Source organism: Clarias gariepinus, chromosome 2, assembly GCF_024256425.1.
Source record: "Clarias gariepinus isolate MV-2021 ecotype Netherlands chromosome 2, CGAR_prim_01v2, whole genome shotgun sequence".
Lineage (NCBI taxonomy): Eukaryota > Metazoa > Chordata > Actinopteri > Siluriformes > Clariidae > Clarias > Clarias gariepinus.
This window is the reverse complement of record NC_071101.1, coordinates 7923684-7936584: the sequence shown is the minus strand read 5'-3', so window position 1 is coordinate 7936584 and position 12901 is coordinate 7923684. Positions and strand designations below refer to the sequence as shown.

General features: G+C 39.9%; 1 protein-coding gene across 1 annotated transcript in view; it reads left to right on the top strand.

Moving 5' to 3' along the window:
- Window positions 1–12901, top strand: part of fam135b (family with sequence similarity 135 member B) — an 80535-nt gene that overhangs the window by 48260 nt on the left and 19374 nt on the right. Inside the window, exons 4-7 of the mRNA XM_053512403.1 lie at window positions 964–1103; window positions 4036–4106; window positions 9947–10123; window positions 10568–10694. Of these exons, the coding sequence (XP_053368378.1) occupies window positions 964–1103; window positions 4036–4106; window positions 9947–10123; window positions 10568–10694 (515 nt within the window). The remainder of the gene's footprint in view (window positions 1–963; window positions 1104–4035; window positions 4107–9946; window positions 10124–10567; window positions 10695–12901) is intronic.

The window sequence follows — 12901 nt, the reverse complement described above, 5'->3', positions numbered from 1 at the left end:
TGATATTGCCCCACTTCCGGTCACTGAATGGCTGGCATTGTCCATCCGGGCTCTGATTGACTGCTGTTGTCCCTCATCTAGTGTCTGATTGACTGGTATTTTTCCACTTCTGGGCTCTGATTGACTGGCATTGTCCCTCTGGGCTCTGATTGGCTGGTATTTTCCCCGCTTCCAGGCTCTGATTGGCTGGTCTTGTCCCTCATCCAGTTTCTGATTGGCTGGTATTTTCCCGCTTCTGGACTCTGACTGCTTTGTTATTGTCCCTCCCTGGTCTCTGATTGGCTGCCACAACTTGAGTAAGCACAGCATGGTGATAAAAAGGCTTTAATATTCTCATGGCTTTACTGTTAGAGGATCTTAATCCTAATCTAACCATTTACATTTGGGCATTTGCCAGACGGTCTTATCCAGAGCGACTTACATTTTTATGTTATTACACATTTGAGGGTTAAGGGTCTTGCTCAAGGGCCCAACAGTGGCAACTTGGTGGTTGTAGGGTTTGAACCTGGGATCTTCCGAACCGTAGTCTAATGCCTTAACCACTGAGCTACCCCTGGCCCACAAGCCTAAAGCAGTGTAAGGATGTGTTCACCTTACTGGGACAGTGCTGCCTTTATATTGACATAAAGAACTATAATGTGCCCTTATATCGTTTTTTTTACAATTTTGCCATAGATGCACGTTTATCCATGTGCGAACACACTGATGATTTCCAGAACTCCTTCAGCTGAACAGAGCTTTAAATAGAAACTAGAGGCTTTTCCACTAGCTACATGAATCCAAGTTCTCGCGCACATCTACACCTCCACTTGTCGTCAACCACAGAGCTGAACTTGCACACATGATGACGACATTTTAGACCTCTTCAGATTCTCTCAAATAAAATTAACAAACTGAATAAAGTTTTTTTTTTTTATATTTGTACATGCTGACTCATTCTCTCATCTCTCTCTTTTTCTGTAGGCGAGTGTAGTTTCACAAAGGCCGGAGTGCACGATGGAGTTGTGTTCGGACGGATATTTCAGATCCTGTACAGGAACGAGGAGGTTTCGCTGGAGGACCGGGCCATCTTTCGGGTCCACCTGCTCCTGGACGGAGAGAGGGTCAGTCTCAGATTTCAGACCATGGGATTGGAAACCAGTTTAATTCACATCAGATCTGTTACAGCAACATCAGATCGGTTTAAATGGAACTATCAATCACTCTCACTGATTTCAGATCGGCCTCACTGATCTCTTACTTCTGAAGCATCAGGGATAATGTAATAATACCAGATCTAATTTTAAATAAATTTATGCTCACTCATCAGTCTCACTGACCCACAATATCAGCTTGGGTAACTCAATATCAGCCTCATTGACCAAAGATCTGCCTTACGATTAGTCTCACTGACATCAAAAATCTGTCTAACTGATCTAGGACCAAAGGTGGGTTCCTTTTCTCTCTCTCTCTCTCTCTCTCTCTCCTTTCCAATTGTGAATTACGTTATCAGACGTGTCTTGGAGGAAAGGCAAGTTATGCAATTACGCCTAATAGTTAGTTCAAGTACAACACAAAACGTGTGGTTGGGAAACACAAATCCATGCAAAAACCCTTTAATAAAACTATTCAAGTAATAAATGTTTACTTACCTTCCACCTCTGCCTAGGACCAGCCTCAAAACCCCTTATCATACCCAGTACAGTATCTCTATACCTCTTACACTGACCTGTGACAAGCTTCACAGATCTGAGATCAGCTCCAATGATCTGAGTGTAGCCAAATAGACTTCAAAAGATCCGTCTCTAAAACCTAAAACATTAGCTTCAGTGACCATACTGTATATTTGTTTCACTGACCCGAGATCAGTCTCACAGATCTCAAAGATCTGAGATGATATAAGCCTCATTGGCCTTAAATATCACACTCAGTTTCCCCAACATCAAAGATCAGTCTCAATTACCTGAAATAATAGCTTAAGTGCCCATAAATCCGCCCACTGACCCATGACCAGTGTTACCAACATCAAAAAACACCAACCTGAGATTTTTATAAGCCTCACTTGCCTGGGATCAGCCCTACTGACCTTTAAGTTAAGAAACAATGATTAATTTTTGGTGTGTCCTGGTCATTTTTTGGTGTTTATGCAGTATCTCTTATGGTGTTTTATATAACTAACTATTTTAACTACTTATAATGCTTCTTCGCATCATTGATTTAAAGAAAAAAGACAAGCACACCCCGTCACAGTTTAAATTCCAGTTCAGACAGCTGCACACTGCGTGTCACATGCCACCCAAATCAGCACAGCGCCCCAGAGCGCATCCCTTCGCTTGGCTTATTTTAGCTCTTATTAGTGTAAGAAAACTGAAGACACCTGGAAAAGCCAACCTTCTAACACCTTTCCTAATTTTAGACATGTCAGCTGTGAGTGTAGTGTCTAGAAGGAGAGCGAGCGAGAGAGAGAGCGAGAGAGAGAGAGAGAGAGAGAGAGAGAAATGAGAAAGGTGACTGTTTTAAATCAGATAAGCCTTCACACTCGCTCACACTCTTCTACTTTTTCTCTCTTTTGCTGCTAAAAATAACTTCTCATTTTCCTCGAGTGTCTGTTTAATCAATATGTACGTGACAGTAATTGGAACAGGCTAGTGAGGTTGGATCAGATGTGATGTAATCCACGTGTGTGTGTGTGTGTGTAGACTTTAGATGAATGTATTCTCTTCTTTCTGAGCTCTCATAACTTTCCGCAGTCACAGTGCTTATTAAATAGATTAATCGTCAATCTGCTATTCGAGATAACGTCGAGCAAATGAGAAACGTCGCCATCAGACATTTACATCACTGCGGCGAAACTGTACTTTCATTACAGGTGGTCATAACACGAAGGACGATTTATCAAAGTAATAATTAGTTCTGCACCTGTTCCCACCTACAGTTAGTGCTCATGTACAGTTTATTGCACAAACAATGACCTTTCATTAAATGTATACAGAAAAAAGAAAACCTAGAAGGTGATGTGTGCTGCTGAGTGGATAGAGATAGTACCAGTGGATCAAACAGTAATTATTGGTATTATTACGATTGATTTTACATTGATATCTCGTCTTACCATGGTATTTCCACGGTACTTCACACATTACCATGGTTGGCATCATGGGACTTAGTACTAATAAAGATACTGTAGCGCTTCAGATGGTACTGTGGTAGTACTACAGTATGGTGTGTACTATGTACAATGTAACAGTTTAATGTAATAACAGTACAATGCTGCGTACTATGGTACTTCTTGGTTACTACAGTGGCTACCAAAGTTCCGCAGGTATCTAATAATGTTTGTTTGTACAGATTTTGCCATATGAGATGTGGTAGTACATGGTGCTGCCAATACCATGTTATTGTTTCAATATACACTATGGTGGTACAGTATATAAATATTACTATTATAAAATAATTGTTCTATAGTATCCCATGTACATATGTAGTACAGTACAGTATATCATCAAAATATGCCATCGGACCTCATGGGTACAGTAACTTTACCCTGTAGCTTGCTAGCGTGGACATGAAGTCAAACATCAGCAGCGTTTCTGTCATTGGGATTAGATTGGATGTCTTGAAGTTGGAGTCTTAATTGGAGCTGAACAGTTCATTAGATATTATTGATTATGCGGGTGATGAACGCTTCAGTGATGCAGAAATGGTGCATGCTGGTCATTTACTTAACGACCTATTCCTGATGACATAGGGGAGTAACATTGAGTTTGAGTGCCATCTAGGGAAGGTTCTGGACAAGTGTGATATTTAAGGACATAAACCACGTCTTTCCTTGAAAGTCAGGTAAGTGTTAGGTTCAGGTAGTGAATGTATGGAATCCATCACTTTAATCAAAAGGTAATGTTAAAGTCCAGGTAGTTAATACTTCTCAAGAGTATCTGGACATAACCCATCATCAACTATCATAGACCAACATGCTGCAAGTATTGACGTTTTGACATTAAAATGGTTTGGATTAATAGCTAGTTGCTTCTGTATTGTTGTTTTTTCTTTTTTTTCCAGGTGGAGGAGGCACTGAATGAAGTGGACTTCCAGCTGAGACTTGACCTGCACTTCACAGATGTAGAGCAACAGTACGTTGTACAGTTACTGTATGTCTAGACTGTATTCTGTTATGCAGTTGAGTACGTATTAGTGAAGAGGCTGTCAAAAAATTGAGAAGTGTCTAAAGTGTCAAAAAGAAAGATGCAGTGGATGCAAATGCAGGTGAAAAAGAGCGAAAGCAGACTTTCTGTCAGTAACAATACATGGGCAAGGATAATAATAATAATAATAATAATAATAATAATAATAATGGTAAACACTAAAACATCAAAGTCAAAACCAGACCAGAAATCAAATCGCTCGGTAAGCGAGGTACAGTACGAGCACACACTGAGCACAGATTCAGACAATGCATCTGCAAACAGAGTTTATTTATGCTGTCGAGTGCTGCTTGTGAGGAGGTGTGTGTTTGTATGAGGTATGACTTCATAAGAAGTAGAAATTGTAATCAGCAGCAGACGTTTTTGGAGCTTGTGGTGTTTTTTGGAAAGCGTATTTGTTGGCTGATTCAGGAGAGTCCTTGATTATAGCTTTTATTTGTAACCAGTTCTAGCTTTTCATTGTATTGAAAATGAGAAGAAAAAGGATGTCAGTCATAAAACATGTTGCTGTTCATTTTATTTTACACAATACAATGCAGATTTACCTTTTTTATTATATTTTTACATTGCAGATTTTACACTATACACTGCAGACTTTGCAATCTATACTGCAGGATTTACATTTCACTCTGCAGAGCTACATAACATTTTACAGGTTTGCAGGTTTTAAACTTTACACTGTGGACTTTACATTCCACACCACATCCTTTACATTTTGCACTGCAGACTTTATATTACACAGTGCAGACTTTATATTCCACACTGCAGACTTTACATTCCACACTGCAGACTTTACATTCCACACTGCAGACTTTACATTTCACACTGCAGACTTTACATTCCAAACTGCAGACTTTACATTCCAAACTGCAGACTTTACATTCCACACTGCAGACTTTACATTCCACACTGCAGACTTTACATTCCAAACTGCAGACTTTACATTGCAAACTGCAGACTTTACATTCCACACTGCAGACTTTACATTCCACACTGCAGACTTTACATTCCAAACTGCAGACTTTACATTGCAAACTGCAGACTTTACATTCCACACTGCAGACTTTACATTCCAAACTGCAGACTTTACATTCCAAACTGCAGACTTTACATTCCAAACTGCAGACTTTACATTTCACACTGCAGACTTTACATTTCACACTGCAGACTTTACATTTCACACTGCAGACTTTACATTTTACACTGTAGACTTTACATTCCAAACTGCAGACTTTACGTTTCACACTGCAGACTTCACATTTCACACTGCAGACTTTACATTTTACACTTTGCAGACTTTTTAAATAACTTTTTTTACATTGCAGGTTTTACACATTACTCTGTGGACTGTGAACATTTTGCACACAGACTTAAACATCCACACTGTAGACTTTACATTCCATACTGCAGACTTTATATTACACAGTGCCAACTTTACATTTCCTATTGCAGACCATATATTTTATGCTACAGGTGTTATATTCCACAATGTAGAATTTACATTTCACACTGTGGACTTTACATTTAACACTGTAGACTTTATATTCCACACTGCAGACTTTATATTCCACACTGCAGACTTTAAATATCTCACTGCAGAATTTACATTTCCCACTGCAGACCATACTTTAAATTCTGTATCACACTGCGGACTTTACATTCCACACCGCAGACTTTTTACATAACCATTTTACACATTATACTATGGACTGTGGACATTCTGCACAGCAAACTTTGCATTTCAAATTGCAAACTATATATTACACACATCAGACTTCAGATCTTAAAGTGTGAACTTTACATTCTTCACTGCAGACATTGCATTACACTTCATAGATTTTACATTCCACACTGCAGACTTTACATTCCACACTGCAGACTTTACATTCCACACTGCAGACTTTACATTTCAAACTGCAGACTTTACATTTCACACTGTAGACTTAACATTTCACACTGTAGACTTTACATTCCAAACGACAGACTTTACATTCCACACTGCAGACTTTACATTTCACACTGCAGACTTTACATTTCACACTGCAGACTTTACATTTCACACTGCAGACTTTACATTCCACATTGCAGACTTTACATTCTAAACTGCAGACTTTACATTTCACACTGCAGACTTTCATTTCACACTGCAGACTTTATATTACACAGTGCCAACTTTACATTTCCCATTGCAGACCATATATTTTATGCTACAGGTGTTACATTCCACAATGTAGAATTTACATTTTACACTGTAGACTTTATATTCCACACTGCAGACTTTAAATATCTTACTGCAGAATTTACATTTCCCACTGCAGACCATACTTTAAATACTGTATCACACTGCGGACTTTACATTCCACACCGCAGACTTTACATTTCACAGCGCAGACTTTTTACATAACCATTTTACCCATTATACTATGGACTGTGGACATTCTGCACAGCGAACTTTGCATTTCTAATTGCAAACTATATATTACACACATTAGACTTCAGAACTTAAAGTGTGAACTTTACATTCTTCACTGCAGACATTGCATTACACCTTGTAGATTTTACATTTTACACTGTAGATCTTACATTCTACTGTACCCTACAGATGTTACATTTTAAAATGCATACTTTACTTTTCATAGACTTGCCATTCCAGACTGCACACTGCAGGCTTTGCCTTATACACTGCAGTTTTTACATTCTATACTGCAGGCTTGTCACCCCCCACAGCAGACTTCACATTTCACACCACAGACTCGTCACTCCACACTGTGAATTTTACACTTCACACCACAGAACCTAATTCACACTGCAGTTTAAAAAAAAAAAAAATTTAATCAACAGCATTTCATTTTTTACATTCCATGTTTTACAATTTACAATGCAGATTTCATACAACATACTTTACATTTTACACTACAGTCATTACACTAAACATTGCGTATGTTACAAACCACATTGTAGACTTTACTTTTTTCACACTGCAGACTCTTCACTCATAGTGTCCCTCACACACACTGTGGACTTTAAACTTCACAGTACAGACTTCTTGCTTCACACTGCAGACTAACTACATACATAAATTACAGTAAAGGGTAACTATATTTAGAAAAAAGAGGAAGGAAAGGGTTTAAGGAAAGAGGAAGGAAAAAAGAGGACGAAAAATAATAAAGGTGTGTGCACATGCAGGTCTGGAGGCAGTGTCCAGCTGTGGCATGTGTCAAACCTGTTACACTGGCATGGACACGTGGCACCCGGCACGGCCCTTGGGTTGAGTCCCTAACGAGGTTAAGGTCTTAATCACGGGCATAGGCATATAGGTCATAGGCAGTTCCTGCGGTGACAGTGAGCTCGGAGCTGAAGGAGGGGCAATGTCACGGCCTGTGCCAGTGCCACCAAAAACGCTGGAGAGTGGCATGTGAGCGGGGTGATGTAACTAGCCCCAGGGACTTCAAAGGCCATTGCACAGAAAGCAGCCATTTGATCTCCATGTGAAGGACAGCCGCGAAAAGACTGCACAGAACTTTTACTTTCACAAAAAGCTAGCCCATTTTTTCCGTCCTCCCTCTTTAAACCCTCTCCTGCACCATTTTCCAAATAAAATGATCCTTTTCCGTGTGTCTGAGGTGCGTCAAACTCGTAACAAGTATTTACTGCAGATTATGCAGGACCATTACTTTGCAGTGCACATTTTACATTTTACATTTTACATCTCAGATTGACACTGCAATGTTTATGCTTTACACTTTTTAAATATTAAAATTTTTACTTTCAGAAAACACAACCTTGATGAAACTACGAGGCAGACAAATATTACATTGTCATATCACGTCTTCTACTAGAAACTGTTATAAAATATTTACTATGGTACGAACCATGTGCATTCTCCATATGGGGTACTACAAATGTTCTTAAAGTCAGATTAAATACCTGAACTGATGACTTTTTCCAGGTTAGAGAAGGATACTAATTGTCTTTCACCAGAAGCTACATCACTGGCAGCCCAGCTTCCTTTCGCTCCACTACTTTTCCCTCGCTCATTTTCTTTCCCTCGGCAGCTCTAATGAGTTTTGTTCGGGGTTGAGAGATTATGGAGGCCTGGGGCAGGGTGACTTCCAAGTAATGAACCGTATCACACATACGCACACACTCTCACACATGGTTTGTAAGTGAATGGACAGGGCTATTTTATAGTCACAGCACAATTACAAATGAGCACAATGTATAAAAAGCACAGAGAAACACATTATAAGCACAGAGAAACTCACTTAAACACGCACACTATTGCATATGGTAATCATTAGGTCTCATTTGTGTACTTTGATAATTCTGGCTAAATTTTGTTAGAAATTGTAATTATTACCTCAAAAATATATTCATTTCCCCCCCCCCTCCTTCTCTCTCTTTGGCCTACACACAGAAATTTGATACAGTTGTGGTTTTAACAGTCACAGATGGGAGCCTATTAAATGGTCGAGCACAGTGTTAACAGGACAGATGTATCGCAATTCGTGACACATGTTGAGTAAAATGTCAGCAGAGATCGCTTTACAGTTGAGTCTATAGAAAGCGCTGATTCAGCCACTCTGTTATCCCGCAGCTACGTACTGCACGAGTTTATTTCCACAACCACCGTAAACATGCATGTATACTTTTTGACAAAGACACAGCTGTTGTCTCTAACCATTAGCTAACTGTGTACTAAAAGCAGGCCTGCGTTTGTCTTGGCAAACCTAATTCGAATCAAACGTTATAAAGATGATGTAATGCGATGACCATGTCTTCGATTATGCCATTAATCACGTAATCAGTGACTCGAACACGTCTGATTCAGTAGTGTGAGGCTTAAATGCCATGATGAGCTGTTCATCTCATAAACGCATCTACAGCCTGGATTTCAGAAATTCTTTCATTTCATTCCACACACTACTCACAACGTGCCATGGTTTAATGGGGCATAGTCTTACTCTTACTCTATACTGGATTATTTAAAAGAAATAATGTTCCTCATGTCAGGAAATATAGAGAACAAAACATTAGTAAAATATATTTATAAATACATAAAGTAGCCTAGAATTATAGATCTATGTGTCAAACCCATTACACTGGTGGAGAATGCGGGCATGGGGGCACCCGGCATAGACCTTGGGTTGAGTCCCTAATGAGGTTGACGTATTCTGCAGGTGTGTGAAGGGCCTGGGCAGTGGGAAACAAGCATGGCTGGATAAAAATCCTCTTTAATTGATCTTATAAAAACGAGGCAGGGAGTTTAGCTCCAAGTCCTGAAGGTCTACAGAGTAGAAAGAAATGCAGAAGACTGGCTTAGAAATCTAGATCTATTTAAAAAATGTACATAAAAGTCTAAATCAAAACAAATGCTTAAACTGCTCTAGGGCTAACTAAGTGTTTGTAGGTGTGTATAGACTGAATACAAGAACAATGAACGTTTCCTAATGTTCAATGTTTTTAATGTATCAAAGCTGATGTTCTATGCAGAGATGATTTACTTCTTTAGTGCAATAAGAGTTAACTGTTTATATTTTATAAAGAAATTTATTTGTAATATATTTGGGAGGTGGTGGCTTACAGGTCGGGTGTTCAAGCCCCAGCACTGCCAACTTGCCACTGTCGAGCCGTTGAGCGTGACCTTTAACCCTATCTGCTCCAATGGCACAGTAACCTGGGTCCTAACTGGGACAAAATTTTTTCTTTGCTGTAAGGATCATGTGACACATAATTGAATCTTATCTCACATCTTTGTGTCTGTTTAGGCTGACTGACATCTCCTCAGTGCCTGTGATCAGCAGTAGGACTCTGGGTCTTCATTTCCAACCACGCAGTGGCGGCCTGCACCACCACCTCCCGGTCATGTTCGACTACTTCCACCTGTCCGTCATCTCCATCACCGTCCACGCCTCCTTAGTGGCTCTACACCAACCGCTTATCAGGTAACCTCGACAATACCCTCTACGAGCTAATCACGATATTGATCGGGCAACCCCGCCCTCCCCTCCGCCACCGTTTTAAATCTTTTAAAGAATCAGGAGGGGCAGAAATGTTTTATAAAGCTGCCTTAATGCCTTAAAGTGTTGCTTTTTTTTTTCCAAGTGATTGGAGTTAACCGTGACAAGCCGGAGTGGATATGTCCATTAGGGGAAAGTCTAATTAAAAAACAAAGCGGCTTAGCTGCGTTTCATTCCAGACACACGATTGTGTTAATGCTGCAATGCAGCAAAAATCTTGAGCTCTTTGACACGCTGGCGTGATGAATCTCGGCTCGGCTCTTACAGCTCCATCTCCCATTTATCTGATTACGCACAGGACAATCAATCAGCCTTGAGAGGAAGCATTAACGTTTTTTTTTTTTTTTCCTTTGCTGTCTTGTTCCCTAGCTTTGCACGCAGCAGTAAGGGGGCGTGGCTGGGGAAGGGCTCTCCGGAGAGTGAGGTGCCGCCTGCTGTGATGTCAGTGGAGAACCTGATGTTTGGGGCAGGATACTGTAGACCCATACTCACTGAGGTAACCTAACACGTGTTTTATTATGATTAACACATTTTTATGTGTTTAAAATGTAATTCGTAAATTTTTGTTAATTACTATTACACTTTACTGAGTACCTGTGATGTCGTAATCTCATATAAAAATATTTGTGTAATATTATCGGGTTGTGCACAGCGTTTACACTCAGACATGTGTAAGGGTTCTAGTGAGAGGGAAACACAGAGAGACAGAGTGAAGGGAACAGGAGATTAAGGGCAAATGAAGCCGGCAGTACCGCTGGGGAAATGAGTTGCGCTCTCACACTGAGCTCTTATTAAAGTCCAATTAACCTTCTGCTGCGGCATATCCCAGCTCAATAATCCTGACCCTGACAGTGTGCTTTATATGTGTGTGTGTGTGTGTTGGAGATGTAGTGTTTAGCTTTTTATGTGCCAGCTACTGTATTCACTGATGCAAACATGCATTATTATTAGTTATTCCAGGTTGCATGGCTCCACATGTACTGGTTTAACAGAACAATATTGCGACTTTTAAGCCTTATAGCTAAAGCCAGATAAAAGACTGCATGTGCTTTGTTACTAAATAGTTTTATTAGAGGATACTTTTTACTTTTACTCTGCTGCGTAATACAGTACAGCAAATATATACTTTTACTTCACTATTTTTGCATGGTTTTGCACTACTGGGGTGGTGGGGGCTCACCACAGTGTGGTTGAGTTCATGCTCTATTTGTCACATACTGTATACATTAACCACATAGTATTTAAAGCAGGATACAGTATTTTTTTTAATTATTTTTTTAAATATAAAAATAGCATCTTCTAGCGGCAATATCAGAGAAAATTTAACAATGTGAGTGTTATCATTTGTTACAAAAGACTTGAGGTTTAGACTCGATGTATTTTTACGGGGAAAATTAAATACAATGAACTAAAAAATGTAGGTAAAGTGACATGATTTGTGCATTGTATTTCCAAGTTTCTCTTCTGCCTAGCATTAACAATGTATTGCATTTTATACAGAGTTTTACCAGAAATGCCATTATGGATGAACACTTTGTACAAATGTCAGAATTTCCCCACACTGCATGTGTGAAACTTTAAGAATCACTCCGTAACAACTCGAGTTCATTTCGCCCCCTCACCTTTATCACAGTCTGATTAAATAATCATGCTGTTTAATTAGATGGCAGATGGCTCCACCCACTCTGGTTTGAATGATTGCTGCTTATAGGTCCTTGAGGCGAGTTCCATTTAAACAGTAAATGTTTAAAGCGGTCCCTTACGGCTCAGCGTGGTTCCTGTTAACACCCCCCCCTGCAGGGTGCTTTAATAAGCACAGCATTTCGCCTGTAGTGCGTGTCTGTGTATGAGAGAGAGAGAGAAAGAGAGAGAGAGAGACATATACGCACTGCTGTTTGATCTGTTTAACGAGCATGGCTTTAACGATCTCGTAGCTGCAGGAGAAACCCACAGAGAGCAAGCATCTCTCCAGCCCTCCTTCTGTGTCTGTATATTCCTTCATTTATCCTTCGAATAAAAATTTCTCTCCATTTTTAACACATGCAGAGGTGGCAAGTATGTGTCAGTGTGTGTAAGAGTTGCTACTTATGAGTAAGACACCTCTTCTGCACTTTTTTCTTTTTTTTACTTCCCTAAACTGTTTCCCTATACAGTATACTGGTCAGGGTTTTGGTGGAATTGGTGGCTATAATGGGAACACTGGGAATAAGGTAGAAATATACTTTCGATGGAGCACCAGTCCATTTCATGGAACCGCCCACACACAGACTCATAGACTTATTTACACTTACATGCAATTTAATGCCTCATACTCCCATAGTGGACGTTGGAGGAACCCATAAAAGCCCAAAATTCTTGAGAAACACCCTTATCCAGAGAGACTTACATTTTGTCTTATTATACATCCGAGCCCTTGAGGGTTAAGGGCCTTGCTCAATGGCCCAATAGAGGCAGCTTGGTGGTGCTGGGGTTTGATCCTGGGACATTCAGACCCCAACACCCCAACACCCCTGCCCCCAAATGAAACCAATATGGACCCATATTCACCCTTAACCCTAAAGCACTCCCCACTGCTCTGTTATTGTTATTAGTAATATTCATTCATTTTTGTCAAATCATGCACAACATGGCCAAATGACTATCAAACCCATCAATTGTACAGAATCTCAGCTGCATTACAGTTTCCCTTCAATCAGAACGAAG